The sequence below is a fragment of the Myotis daubentonii genome, chromosome 1 (genome assembly GCF_963259705.1).
Source record: "Myotis daubentonii chromosome 1, mMyoDau2.1, whole genome shotgun sequence".
Lineage (NCBI taxonomy): Eukaryota > Metazoa > Chordata > Mammalia > Chiroptera > Vespertilionidae > Myotis > Myotis daubentonii.
The window spans coordinates 208,528,128-208,543,598 of record NC_081840.1 but is presented as its reverse complement, the minus strand read 5'-3'; the positions used below and the strand labels follow the sequence as shown (position 1 = coordinate 208,543,598).

General features: G+C 42.5%; 1 protein-coding gene across 3 annotated transcripts in view; it reads left to right on the top strand.

Moving 5' to 3' along the window:
• Positions 1-921: 921 nt before the first annotated feature.
• NSUN7 (NOP2/Sun RNA methyltransferase family member 7) overlaps positions 922-15,471 on the top strand; it is a 38,642-nt gene continuing 24,092 nt past the window's right edge. For 2 of the 3 annotated variants that reach the window (XM_059672755.1, XM_059672734.1), the window contains exons 1-4: positions 922-1,997; positions 6,525-6,583; positions 6,977-7,107; positions 15,159-15,311. In XM_059672755.1, the coding sequence (XP_059528738.1) occupies positions 1,685-1,997; positions 6,525-6,583; positions 6,977-7,107; positions 15,159-15,311 (656 nt within the window). In that variant the 5' untranslated portion in view covers positions 922-1,684. The remainder of the gene's footprint in view (positions 1,998-6,524; positions 6,584-6,976; positions 7,108-15,158; positions 15,312-15,471) is intronic. The other variant, XM_059672745.1, reaches the window with a different exon arrangement.

Genomic DNA, 15,471 nt, shown 5'->3' with positions numbered 1-15,471 from the left:
TCAGTCATGTGGTTTTATTCTAGAAATCAATGAGTATTTTTCCATGTTTAAGGCTTTTCTTTGATGCAGGCTTCGTTCTAGGGCTCTCAAAAATTAAAAATAGCCAGATTTAAACCCTCAGGGGAGGTTTATATATGTTCCCCGTTGCATTCCATAATTTGGAGGGTGGGGCGAATTTGATCTTTCCTAGGTCCATTTCAGCAGCGCCTGTCTCTGCAGGCAAAGTCTATAAAGGAGGGATGTGGTCTTAAGGTGGCAGAGATCTTTAAAGAACTTACCCTGGGAGAGTCCGTCTAACGTGTCAGCTACTGTTGCAAAAAAGCAACCATGGGCCCTAGCTGGTTTCGCTCAATGGGTAGAGCATCGGCCTGCGACTCCCAGGTTCGATTCCAGTCAAGGGCACATGCCCTAGTTGTGGGGTCGCAGGAGGCAGTCAATCAATGATTCTCTCTCATTGATGTTTCTATCTCTTTCTCCCCTTCCCTTCCTCTCTGAAATCAATAAAATATATTTAAAAACAAACAAACAAAAAACCACGGACTACATTAAGTCTCTCCTTTTTTTCCCTTTTCATCAGTAGTTCTACACCCACCTGTTGGCATTTCCTGCGCCTCTGCTAACCCCGCTAAACTGGGTGCTGTCAGCGACACAACATCTGGCTTCCCGGGAGCCACGGGGGGTGTGTCGGGAAAGAGGGGCCACTCGCCATTCTGGGGAAGTCAAGGACCCCCAGTCCGCGCTGGGGTCGCGCGACGTCGGGGTGGGCGGGGCTGGCACAGGTGTCCCGAGAGGCGGGAAGAGCCACTCGCGGAGCCCGAGGCGGCCCGGGCCAAATCCCGCGGGAACTGCCCTCGGGCGGCGTCCGGAGCCCCGCCCCCAGGCGCCCACGCCCTCCGCCCTGTTCCCGGTTGCCATGGAGACTAGACCCGAGGCGGAAGAGCTCCGCGAGGCGGAGGAGGCGTACCAGCGGCGGCCTGAGCCCGCGGGGTCCATCGGCTCGCGTTCCACCGGCTCAGCCGCCACGCCCGCGACGAGTGACCGCGCGCGGCTGGCGAGGCGCCGCGGCGCGTCCTCCTCCTCGAAACCCCAGCGAGGCGAGCGCCGGAGGCCCCGGCCCCTGCCCCGAACCCGCCGGTGGGAGAGGCTGCATTGGCACCAAACGGCCCTCGCTGGCCTCCGTCGCCCGCCGTCGTCCCGGGCTCCCGAGGGCGCCTTTCCAGTCGCCAGCCCTGGTGTGCGCCCTGCCGCCTCTGTGTCCCCAAGACCCGGGAAACGGCCGCCCTGGGGGATAAAAGAGGGGTCGCGGGAGCTGGCGAGAGGGGCGCCCGTGGGGCGGGAGAGGCGGCTCCTTGGGGGGCTGGGTCCCCCCGCCGGCCTGGGGGAAAGCCCAGGTCGCTTGGGAGGCGACTCCCCAGCTGTCTCCATCCCTCTCCCCTCCTGAGTGTGTGACTTCGCCGGGGCTTGTCGGGCTCGGCGTCGAGGATGCTCGGATCGGCCAGTACATGTCACCTCACAGTCTCGAAGGCCACAGCCGAGGGGGGCGCCGGCGTGGTCCTGCAGAGAGAGAGAGAGTGAGTGATGTGCTGAGATAACCTCTCCTTTCCACACAGACGATGCTTAAGGCACCAGCGAAACCTTTTCCCGGAACATCGGAACTGTAACCGAGGGCAGGCCGGGGGCAGCCATGCTGGAGCCCAGTGAACTGCAGTTTCCCAACGAAAGCAACGCCGAGGAGCTCTCCCAGCTCGCTTGCCTGGCGCTGTCTGACGACGAAGCGTCCAGCGAGCAGGACGCAGGTGGTACCCCCGACAAAACTGGGTATCCGGACCCCGTGTACGTTATGGCAGCGAACGTCTTCCAGGGCATCCGAGTCGAAACGTCACCGGAGAAAGTCTTGATCAAGTACGGGAAGGAGCCCCTGCGGCCCTTGTCCAGCGGGTCCGAGGACGAGTCCTTCCAGCACCTGGCCTATGAGCTGGCCTTCAGCGCCCTCAAGTGTGAGTAGCGCCCGGTCCGGGGGAGCAGCTGCAACAGAACGTGAGGAGCAGCTGCAACAAGAACAGGAGGAGCGCGCTCGTGGCCTGCAGCCCCCTCATGCCACGTTGTGTTTCCATGCATATGAGTATCTTTAGTCGGTTGCAAATGTCAAGGAGAGTTCCAGCAAAACACGCCCTTTCAGGCCAGAGCTGTTTTTCAGGGTAGCTTTTGTCTAGCATGGCGCCTTAGATGTAATTCGGTCATTGAACTGAACAAGGAAAAACTCCCATTAGCAGGGAGAACAAGGACCCATTGAAGCACCCATCCCCACTTTCCCTCTCCTTGGGTATTCCTCTCCATTCTCTGTGTTTACATCTTGTATTTTAGTGTGCGCGGCTCTCAAAAATATGAACTAAAAACCAGTAAGAGGGTCAGGGAGAGGAACAGGGAGGGAATAAGAAGAAAAAGTGCAGTATATCAAAAATGAATATCCAAATTAAATCAACCCCAATGAAGATGACCCCATTTATCGACAGTAGTTTTGATTTGGGGAGCTTATACATTTGTTCCTCCAAACCTTTGCAGAATTCTGCTTTCTGATTTCCTTCTGGGGCTTGAGATGCCGTGTTTCAGATTTCCTCAGTGGTGGTGAATTATTAACTTCTGAGTGTGGGGAGCAGGTCCCAGGATAGAACCAAATATTGTTACTAGGAGAGCAAGAAGTCAAAGGGCTTGGAGACGTTTGTTGTTGTAGTGGCCTTAAACTTTAATTTAAATAACACTGTATTATAATGTCATATAAACTGTAAAGTTTATGTTAGCTGCTTGTAAACTGACTGAATATAGTTACAAAAAGAAGTTCTGGAAATATTTGGAGTATTCGCATGGTTGGAGTGGTAACCACATAGCTTCCTAAAGAGATCTTGAAAGGGCAGCTACTCATTTGCCTATCTGTTTTTAGTATTAATACTTTCCGGGGCCTCCTTGTACATAGGCAGTTAACAATTGTTCAGTGGAATTAAAATGTCCCATTCATTTCAATCTCTTTTTAAAATATGTTTTTATCGATTTTAGAGAGAGAGGGAGAGAGAGTAACACCAATTGGCTGCCTCCCGCACATCCCCTGCTAGAAAAATGTTCCTTCCATTAATTTCTTAGATATTATTATATATTTTTGGTTGTCTGCTGAGATGATGTCAACTTTAAGGCCAGGAAGTTGTCAATGTAGAGAAAAATTTAATGTTAAGAGGCAACTTTCCTTTAGTTTTCATTTCTTTTCTCCTGATTGTGATTTTTTTCTTTTAAAATCTATCTTAACCATTTTCCCTCCTCCAGTTTAATCCTACAGACCAACCAATGAGTCAAATGAACATTTTTACACTTTTCCTCGCAAGAATGAAATGCAGACTGGGCATCTGTGTTGATTAGTTGGTATTTAATGTTAATGCCAAGACTCTATTATAGACACTTTGTTTTCCTAATAGAATATTGAATCTTACCTTTAGAAATCAATACTAAAAGTCTGAAATTATTTTATGTAAAATTATGCACTAATTAGATGGTCATGTGTATAGTAGATTATCTTTTTTTCTCTCAGTCTTTGTTTTATGAAAGGGTCTTGTTACTATTGATTTTTTAAGAAAATACATGTTTTTATTGATTTCAGAGAGAGGAAGGGAGAGGTAGAGAGAGATAGAAACATAAATTATGAGAGAGAATCATGGATCAGCTGCCTCCTGAAGGGCCACTACTAGAGATTGAGCCTGAAACCCAGGCATGTGCACTGACCAGGAATTGAACTGTGACCTCCTGGTTAATGGATCCACCCTCAACCACTGAGCCACACCAGTTGGGCCCTATTTGATATTGTTTAATGACTCAGAAAATCCCATTCAGATAAATTATTATTATCATAGGCTTTTACAAACCTGCTTTTGTTAGAAATGTTCAAATTCTAAAGTAAGATGACTTTGGTTGTTTACTTGGTACAAATATTTTCTTCTTAGAATAATAATATATTGCTTAAGTTATCATCTGAATAATTTCTGAATGTTTGAGTAGAATAAAACCCTGAATTCCTAAGTGCAATGAGTTTTCAAGACAATTAAAGACCTGATATTTTGCTTTAAAATATTGGAGGCTCTTGTCATTTCACATTTATCTTCTGCATTAGCAGTGTTTTATCAATACTTTCACATGATATTTTGTAAGCTCATATTTGGTTTATACAGTATAGGTTCAGAAAAGAAAACTAGGGTTTCTTTCATATGATTTTATAGGAGCAGTAAAGCTGAAAAGGTTAATGTACAAGCTAGAGATTGCTTGGGTAATGGTCTGTTTTCTGGTGAATTTGTAAACAAGTAATTAGATCATATTACTTTCTTTTAGGAAGTACAAGAGAAGAAAAAATAATGCCCAAGAAAATCCCTTAATTATACAAATGTTAAGTATATTCCTTTGGTTGGGTTTTATGTTTTCCAGTTTTGCTTGCTCCTTTGATGTCCTTCTTTGTGCATAATCTCTATCAAAGCAGAGAGTGTATATCTGATTAACCTAAGGTTTAAAGGGCTCAGTATAATGTTTTTTGAAATGAAGACAACCACTACTCCTGCTTTACTAAATAGCCTGAAGGTCACCTTTTTGCTAGAGGAGGTTATTAAGAATAGCCTACCTATTCCTATTAAGTACTAGAAGCTAATTTGTTTTGTTTTTAAATTTTATTTATTGATTTTAAAGAGAGAGGGAGAGAGAGAGAAAGAGAAACACCGATTTGTTGTTCCACTTATTTATGTACTCATTGGTTGATTCTTGTATGTGCCCTGACTGGGGTTCAAACCTGCAACCTTCCACAAAATACCATGTGCAGGCGCACACATACAGTGCGATGGAAACTTTGTGGACCATGCGCAGAAGTCGGTATTTTGTGGAAGAGCCACACTCAAGAGGCCAAAGAGCCGCATGTGGCTCGCGAGCCGCAGTTTGCTGACCACTGCTTTAGCCAACTGAACTACCTGGCCAGGGCTTTTTTTTTTTTTTCCCCCGAAGAATCTCTGGATGTTTCAAGGAATACTAAATATTTAAAACAAAGAAAAACTGGTAAAATGATTTCTTAAAAAATAAATTTCTTTTTTAAAAAAAGATAGAAAAAACCTTAAGGAAAGATATGTCTCTGAAATTGTTGATTTTATTGATGGCTTAATTCTTTCTCCAACTTCTCTAGGTGTATATAGTAGTTAGTGAATTATAAATACCAGGTACTGGTGTGCCTTTAACCTGATCATTTCAGAATCATCTAACCCAGCCGTGGGCAAACTACGGCCCGCGGGCCAGATCCCGCCTGTTTGAAATGAATAAAATTAAAAAAAAAAAAAAGACCGTGCCCTTTTATGTAATGATGTTTACTTTGAATTTATATTAGTTCACACAAACACTCCATCCATGCTTTTGTTCCAGCCCTCCGGTCCAGTTTAAGAACCCATTGTGGCCCTCGAGTCAAAAAGTTTGCCCATCCCTGATCTAACCTGTCAGCAAAAAAACCTTATAATTGCTTAATGTATGCTTTAAGAACACGTTCTGACGCCCTTGCTCACTTTCTTCTCCTTCTGGTACCCCTCAAGCTGACCTCCTGTTTTTCAATTCTTTTTTTCTTCTTGGTTCTCTGATTGAGTGATTTTTTTCTACCCTGTCTTCTGATTCACTGATCTGATCCTTGGCTTCCCCTAATCTGCTGTGTATTCCTTCCACTGTGTTCTTTATTAGCTATGTCATTCTTCATAGTTACTTTATCTGTTCTCATGCCATCTTTGCCATCATTATTTTGAACTCTATGTCTGATAAATTCCTTATCTCCATTTTATTTAGCTCTTCTTCTGGAGAATTCTCTTGTTCTTTCGTTTGGGGCTTGTTTTTTTTTTTTGGTCTCCCCATTTTGGCTGCCTATTTGAGTTTGTGACTATGTATTAGGTAGATCTGTTATGCCTCCTAACCTCTGGAGCAGGACAGTGTCAGGTGCTGTTTCTGACTGGCCCTGTATACCCTATTTGGAGCTATCCGCAATCCACAGCTTATGGCTACCTCTGCTGTGGCTGGGTGCCTTTGGAAAGGACCAAGATGTGCACCAACAGTGACAAGGATATTAGAAGTTATAGACCACCCCTCACAAACATCAATACAGAACAAAAATCCTAAATAAAGTATTAGCAAATTGAACCCAGCAATACATTGCAAGATAAGACATTATGAATGAGATCTTTAATGTTTTTCAAAAGACATAAAGGTTGGGATTTCTTTATTACTCCTTTGCCTATTCAGATAATGCACCTTTGGCTGTGATTCCATGTGGAGCCTGGGTCATTAGGGTCCAAATTCATAACGATTGCAACTATTTCATCATGTCATTGTAATTTAAATCTTTATCAAGAATTGAGGTATAGTTTAGCTATGAAAGTAAATGTATTTTATGACATTGTCTAAAGTGTACTTTGATTCCAAAGTTTTCATTTTCAGCTTTGGTATATTCAGTAACAGACATTTACCTTGTCTTGCAGATCAAGGTATTTTGGAAACTATATTAATAGATAGCTGCATCTTTCCAAGTACTACAATAGTAAGTAGATGCCTTTTATATAATTAGCTGTCTCCTGATTGTTATTTCCAAAGTACTAAAAAGCCTTCAGGTTTAAGTCATAGCTAGTTTTCTAAATGCTGACACCTCTTTAAAGTATATTCTTAACTCTTTTTACTTCAAATGCTTCTAATACTGGCCCTAGTCCTTTCATTTTGATGAACATACCAAAAATTGTCTTCATTGAAAGATCTATTTTGTACCGGGCTCTTTTTTTTTTTTTTCTTTCCTATTTTGAGGTCTTTTTCTCTCAATCCAGCCAGACTCTGTAAATATAGTCATATTTCTGCCCTTTTATGAAAAATAATGGAATGGAAAATAGTGCTATTAGATATTGTTTATATACTTTTCTTTTTGTGTGTTTCCCCTTGGTAGCCAGATCATTTGAGCAGTTTAATTATTGTGATGCTGTATGATTTTCAAGATAGAAAATTTCAAGCTCGTCTCCTTTCTGATAACAAACAGTGCATAGTGGAAGTTCAAGAAGTAGAGAACCTTCTTAACAGGTAACTGTAAAAGTAAAAAGGATGTTTTATGTGTAATCATTATTAGTATTTTCATTGGCAAAATTCTATGCAGTATAATGTATAATACGTGTCAAATTTTATAGAGAAAAAATATAAAAGTTCACAGGTTTCTTACATTCCTTTAAAAGCAATATTAATCTGCCCTGGCTGGTGTTCAGTTGGTTGGATCTTCTTCCCATACACCAAAAGGTGGTGGGTTCCATTCCCAGTCAGAGCTCATTACTAGGTTTAGGGTTCCATTCCTGGTCGGGAGGCAATCAATCGATGTTTCTCTCCCACATCAGTGTTTCTCTGTCTTCCTTCCTCTCTCTAAAATCAGTAAAAAACAAAACATCCTCGAGTGAGGATTTAAAACAGTATTGAGCCCAGCCGGTGTGACTCAGGGGTTGAGGAAGCAAGAGGTCATTGGGCTGATCCCTGGTCAGGGCACATGCCTGGGTTGCAGGCTCAATCCCATTAGGGGGCATGCAGGAGGCAGCCGATAGATGATGTTTCTCTTTCATCAATGTTTCTCTCTATCCCTCTTCCCCCCCCCCCCCTCTCTTCTAAAAATAAAAAATGTATTAGAAAACACACAGTATTGAAACCCTGGCTGGTGTGGCTCAGTTGGTTGGGCGTTGTCCTGTGCACCAAAAGGTTGCTGGTTCAATTCCTGTTAAGGACACATGCCAATCCCCTGTAGGGGGCATGCAGGAGGCAGCTGATGGATATTTCCCTCTCCCATCAATCTTTCTCTCTTTTTCTCCCCCTCTCCCTTCCGCTCTCTCTAAAAATCAGTAAAAAACCTTAAGAAAACAACAGTATTGAACAGGTTAAATCTTTTGTTTAAATCAAGTTGTAAGATCCAACTTGTATTTGGAAAATCATGAAAAATTCTTAAGAATTGTTGCACATACATAAATTTCATTTGAAATAGTTATTTATTTACTTAGCTTTGTTTATAGCTTTTTTTTAAAAAAATCTATCCTGTGTCAAATGAGAATTCCAACAGTAGATAAGAACCCACTGCTTTGACAAATTGAAAAAACACACAAACTTTTACTTAGTTAAAAACAAACATGTTTTGATTTTGTTTTTATCTTAAATATTAGCAGAAACCTACTATGGAGATAATAAAAAGGTGGTGTGGAGAGCTAATTAAACTAATGTATATAAAATGCTTAGATTAGAACCAGACACATAGTAAATGGTCAATAAACATTAAGTGCTATTATTGTTAGGGCTTTTGTTATTATGCTGTTGAACCATAATAGAAAGCAGTTTATAGCAACAACAACAATCTTGTAGGAAGATTTTTATCTAACAGATAATTTGAAACAGTTGTCAGTGTAATATCTGATTTTATATTGTTACTAAAGGCCCGGTGCATGAAATTCGTGCATGGGGGGCGGGATCCCCTCAGCTCAGCCTGCACCCTCTCCAATCCAGGACTCCTCGGGGGATGTCTATACTTGGGAAGAGGCAGTCGGACCTCCCTCTCACAATCCGGGACCACTGGCTCCTAACTGCTCGCCTGCCTGCCTGTCTGATTGCCCCTAACTTCCCCCTCTGCTGTCCTGGTCGCCCCCAACTTCCCCTCCCACCCCCCACCAGCCTGGTCGCCTCTTACTGTCCCCTTGCCAGTCTGGTTAACCCTCACTGTCCCCCCACTCTCCCCCCCACCCCTGCTGGTCTGGTCGCCCCACGCAGCCCGCTGCTCAGTCGTTTGGTCGGCCCTCACTAACACCCCTGCTGGCCTGGTCGCCCCACGGAGCCCGCTGCTCAGTCGTTTGGTCGGCCCTCACTAACACCCCTGCTGGCCTGGTCGCCCCACACCTGCTGCTCAGTCGTTTGGTCGCCCTCACTTTCGCTGGCCTGGTCGCCCCACGCAGCCTGTTCAGCTGTCCATTTGGTTGTTTTGGTTGCGATGGTTGCTTAGGCTTTTATCTATATAGATGGGGAATCAAGCAGTTTCATTTAAATTATTGAAGGCTGAGACCAGAGGACTCAGGTAGTGGAGTAATATAATATGGCTTACATTTATTGAGCACTTAATATGTATCAATCACTGTTATAAGAAACTCTTGACATAATTACCTTATAAGGTGGACACTCTTATCATTTCCACACATTGGAAAATGGAGGCATAGAGAGGTTAAAGGAACCTATCTAATGTCATAGAGTTAGAAAGGGGAGTAGACAGAATTCAAATTTCAGGAAGGCTTTGTTTATATGCTGCCACTCCTTGCCTTTGTGGTTCTCAACCTTCCTAATGCCGCGACCCTTTAATACAGTTCCTCATGTTGTGGTGACCCCCAACCATAAAGTTATTTTCGTTGCTATTCATAACTGTAATTTTGCTACTGTTATGAATTGTAATGTAAATATCTGATATGCAGGATGTATTTTCAGGGGTTGCGAGGATATGAGGCTTGGCTGAGTACTCTGGAAGATTAAAGATAGGACATAGTCACAGCTCATGATAGTTGTAGCCATGAGAAATTGTGGAATGGGGGTTAAGCTCAGGAATTACATAACTACAATTTAACATATAGAAAGGAAGCTCTGGCTATATGTACAATGGGGATGCTGGTAAAAAGAGAAAAGTGAGCAGTTTTCTATGATAACATTAAAATTGTAGCAGGAGATGGACTTCTGGCTCAGGAATGTTAGGAAAGGCTATTTTTGCTTCCATTTTCATCATTGCAGTCTGCCTCACAACTCTGGAAAACTTTTTTTTCTTTTTTGGTAGCTAGAGTATTTCATTTACAAAAGTAATATGTTTGGTTATTCTAATAACATTTAGATTTGGTCTTTGTCCTCAATCTGATATTTATATAAAATCTTTATAACTGTATATATACTTTAAATTACTTTTTGTGTGATTAAATGATATTAAAATTTGGAAAATTATTTCTCCCTGTACTTACCCATATACACAATACATATATTTTTCTAGGTTTCATATCTCTAATCTTTTTAAAAAAATATATTTTGTTGATTTTTTACAGAGAGGAAGGGAGAGGGATAGAGAGTTAGAAACATCGATGAGAGAGAAACATCGATCAGCTGCCTCCTGCACACTCCCTACTGGGGATGTACCCGCAACCAAGGTACATGCCTGCAACCAAGGTTCATGCCCTTGACCGGAATCGAACCTGGGACCCTTGAGTCCGCAGGCTGATGCTCTATCCACTGAGCCAAACCAGTTAGGGCCATATCTCTAATTTTTATATTTCATGATTAAATAGTCCAGTCAATACATTTACAGATAGTCCTCGGGTTACGTCGGACTCGTACGTCATTTCGTGGTTACATCGCCATCTCCCATTTATTTATTAAAAAAAAGTTCCGTTATTCGACATATGTACATATGTGCTTTATGTTTTTTATTATTTACCACAAATAAAGGTCAGGAATTGTTATCTGTCTTTTAAATTTTTTTTACTGTTTCACTTCATTACTGCTCTGTATGTGCTCCATGTGAGTGATGTAGGTGCTTATGTAGGTGCGTTCCAACTTATGGCAAAAATCATGTTTCGTCGCGCTGTAGGAACGGATCTCTGACATAACCCAAGGACCTACTATATATGCATTAAATTTGAACTATGTAGGTATTTGGACAGATTATTTTTTAAATTTTTTTAAATTAAATCTTTATTGTTCAGATTATTACAGTTGTTCCTCTTTTTCCCCCCATAGCTCCCCTCCACCTGTTTCCCCCCTCACCCGCCCCCTCAACCCCCCCCACTGTCCTCATCCATAGGTGTACGATTTTTGTCCAGTCTCTTCCCGTACCCCCCACAGCCCTTCCCCCCCAAGAATAGTCAGTCCACTCCCTTTCTATGCCCCTGATTCTATTATAATCACCAGTTCATTCTGTTCATCAGATTATTTATTCACTTGATTTTTAGATTCACTTGTTGATAGATGTGTATTTGTTGTTCATAGTTTGTATCTTTACCTTTTTCTTCTTCTTCCTCTTCTTAAAGGATACCTTTCAGCATTTCATATAATACTGGTTTGGTGGTGATGAACTCCTTTAGCTTTTTCTTATCTGTGAAGCTCTTTATCTGACCTTCAATTCTGAATGATAGCTTTGCTGGATAAAGTAATCTTGGTTGTAGGTTCTTGGCATTCATCACTTTGAATATTTCTTGCCACTCCCTTCTGGCCTACAAAGTTTCTGTTGAGAAATCAGCTGACATTCGTATGGGTACTCCCTTGTAGGTAACTGACTTTCTTTCTCTTGCTGCTTTTAAGATTCTCTCTTTGTCTTTTGCTCTTGGCATTTTAACTATGATGTGTCTTGGTGTGGTCCTCTTTGGATTCCTTTTGTTTGGGGTTCTCTGCGCTTCCTGGACTTGTAAGTCTATTTCTTTCACCAGGTAGGGGAAGTTTTCTGTCATTATTTCTTCAAATAGGTTTTCAATATCTTGCTCTCTCTCTTCTTCTGGCACCCCTATAATTCTGATGTTGGTATGCTTGAAGCTGTCCCAGAGGCTCCTTACACTATCTTCGTATTTTTGGATTCTTTTTTCATTTTGCTTTTCAGGTTGGGTGTTTTTTGCTTCTTCGTATTTCAAATCATTGACTTGATTCTTGCACTCCTCTAGTCTGCTGTTGGGAGTCTGTATAATAATCTTTATTTCAGTCAGTGTATGCTCAATTTCTAGTTGGTCCTTTATCACAACCTCAAGGGTCTCATTAGATTTCTTGAGGGTCTCATTAAGTTTGTCGGCGGTTTCTAGAAAAGTCTTGAAAAACCTTAAAAGTGTGGTTTTGAACTCCATATCCAGTCGTTTGCTTTCCTCCATTTCTGTCATTTGTATCCTGTTTCTTTGTCTCCGCATTTTTTTATGCTTCGCTGTGTCGATAGAGTGGCTTTCTGTGCTAGGTGTCCTATAGGGCCCAGTGGCTCAGCCTCCCCAATTACCTGAGGTAGACACTCTTGGTGCATCCCCTTGTGGGCTTTGTGCACAGTCTTGTTGTAGTTAAGCCTTGATTGTTGTAGGTAACATGGGAGGGATTGACCTCCAGGCCAATTGGCTGTGAGAATCAGCTGTGTCGGCAGTGGGAGAACTTCTGTGCTGGAGACACCCCTCCGGGGCAAGACTTGCTTCAATGGGACTTTGGTGGTCACTGAGTCTGCCCCCTGAGTATGTCCTTTATGGATCCAAGGAGCTGCAATCTGGATGGTCCAACTCTGACCACCGGGAACACGGCTCCTGGATCTCTAAGGAGGTGCTAATCTAGCCTCTGCCTGAGGCTATCCAGCAGGAGCCAGCTGTGACACAATGCAAGTTGCCCTGAAGCCTTGGGCCAGCTGTAATTTGTTAGGTAATTATCAGATTGCAAAGGGCCAGGCCTTTCATATGCAAAAGCCTCCATGGCTTGGATAGGGCAGGGTCCCAGGGGATCAACAAGGTGGAGCAAGCAGTTATGGCTGCTCTCAGTCCTGCCCTCAGAGGCCCTGCTTCTCAGTGTCCTGGCAATCACTGCAAGCACCCCTGAGAGAAAGCTGCCCTCGAGTTCTGACCGATGCCAGACTGTCCAGTTTCTCCCGTATGAGTCTGGGTCCCCAGAGACTCACCCAGAACTGGAGCTCAGAGCTTGAGACTCCCTCCCGATTGAAAAAGACAACCGTGTCCTCAGCTGCCAACCCTCTCCGCATGCGCCTCTGTACCTCTGTATTTTACTTCCACACTGCACCTCCTCTGAGTCTCGGTATGCTTTTCTCTTTCCTTCTAGTTGTAGAATTTCCACTCAGCCAACCTTCCTGTGGTTCTGGATGATGTCCATTCTGTCTTTTAGTTGTATTTTTGAAGTGGTTGTGCGAGGCCACAATCTCTGGTGTTTACCTATGCCACCATCTTGTTTTCTCTGGACAGATTATTTAATAAAAAATAGTTTGTACTCAGAAACAATTCACAGTGTATAATATAGAACTGTTACCTCCTTTATATTAATGTATTCTTTTATGTGCATTGATGTATTATGTAATTGTTTTTAGTATCCCTTCCTGTAGTTTTGTGACATTAGTATATAGGACTACACCAATCTAATTTTATTGTAGCCCTAGAAGACTTCATGTTTGAAAACACTTTCCCTTCCAAGTGCCTCTATGTTTGTTCTCTCCCTCTTCTTCTCTTTCTTCCCCTCCAACTCCCCATATGCACGTATACATATTCACACATAAACACATTCTTAAGTGAAAAGTTCTCACTCTACCAAGTAGATAATAGCTTAATTTTATTAAGCTTCTGGCAGTCACACACATCACCCTGGTTGTGCTTGACTCTTTTGTGGATTCTCTTCCCTATTTCTCATTTAAAGTTATGATTTTTTTCTAGCTCCTTTTTAAAAAAAACATGTTTTTATTGATTTCAGAGAGGAAGGGAGAGGGAAAGAGAGGTAGAAACATCAATGATGAGAGAGAATCATTGATTGGCTGCCTCCTACAAAGTCCCCATTGGGAACTGTGCCTGCAACCCAGGCATGTGCCCTTGACTGGAACTGAATCTGGGATGCTTCAGTCTGCACGCCGACACACTATCCACTGAGCCAAACCAGCTAAGGCTCAAGGTTATCCTTGAGGTTTATTATTCAATTAGATTCCTACTGTGAAAATGATATGAATATGGGTCAAAAGAAAGTCTTGTATTCTCATTTATTAAAAACTAGTGGCCTGGCCGAAACCGGTTTGGCTCAGTGGATAGAGCGTCGGCCTGCGGACTGAAAGGTCCCAGGTTCGATTCCGGTCAAGGGCATGTACCTAGGTTGCGGGCATATCCCCAGTAGGAGATGTGCAGGAGGCGGCTGATCGATGTTTCTCTCCCATTGATGTTTCTACCTCTCTATCTCTCTCCCTTCCTCTATGTGAAAAATCAATAAAATATATTAAAAAAAACAAAACAAAAAAAAACACACAAACAAACCTAGTGGCCTGGTGCACAAAATTAGTGCACATTAAAAGGGAATTAATTAGAGGAAATATTTTAATATTTTATTTGACCTTTCTCTATAATAGAAGTGTCAGAGATGAAAGAAAATTAGTAAAATGTATATGAAAGTCTCCCTCCTGTCAGAGTCTGGGGTGCACTGTGGAACCCAGAGTCAAGTCCCCGCCCACATGCATGGCCCTCAAAATCACACAAAACCCCGACCTGGCCGGCCCCACCCCTGTCAAGCCCCGCAGGGTGGAGGGCACAGCTTCAGGTCCCCTGTCAAGCTCTTCTGGGCAGGGGGCGCGGCCTCAGGTCCCCTGGCCCAGCCTCAGGTCCTCCAGCCCCGAGGGCATGAGGGTGTGACAACCATTTGCATATTAGCTCTTTATTATATAGGATTGGGGCTGTCAGATCAAGAAAAATGATTGGGTCTTCATGGTCATGCTAACCAATTCTTTTTCTTTTCTGTTGTTTGGAACTTTGAGGCTTGGGATAATCAGAACTAGGAAGGGCTTGATACAGATTCATGCAAGTTCCTTAATCTTATCAAGACTACCTTGGCCTGGTAGCTCAGTTGGTTAGAGCATTGTCCTCATTTACCATGGTTGTGGGTTTGATCCCAGGTCAAGGCACATACAAGAACCAACCAATGAATGCATAAATAAGTGGAACAACAAAATCAATGTCTCTCTCTCTCTCTGTCTCTTCCCCCCTCTCCTCCCCCCCCCCCCCTTAAAAAAAATACTACACTGTTGCTGTCTTAAGGTCACACAGCTAGTAAGTGACAGAACCTGAATTTAACATCAGGTTTGTCTGACTCTAAATCCTACACCTCTCTCACTACATTAAATTTGTCTTGAAACTAGCACTTGATATAAGTATCTGAGCAGATACAGGGGCAGCAAAAACTGAAAAGAGGAAGCAGGATTATTGGATTTCTATTTTCAAATATGGCCATTTTTTATTTTAGACTATAAAAATTTGAAATAGAATTACTGAAGGATTTGTTAAAATTTGAAATCTAATTTGTTAATGTTTCCAGTGGAAAATTGATAGACTTGTCTTCAATGTAGTATTCACCAAGAATGGATTTTCTGTCTCTAGTTTTAAGACAAAATTGGCTGCGGCATTGGCAAGATGTCGAATCAAACATGATGCCCTTTCAATTGACCACATTCTTCCAGAAACAGTTAGGAACCAAGAACTAAGGGCCTCCACTTTGCCACTTTATGCTTGGATAAATACTTTAAAAATTAGGTAAGAGTTTTAATCAAATTCTTTATTCATATTTCAAAATAATGTGATAAAAATATTACCTTTTAAATGGGGGAGTTATTGGAGAATCATAGTTTAGTTCAGAATCTTATCACCAAACTACCAAAGATAATCACGTAAATAGGTTAGCTTTTCTGTCTCT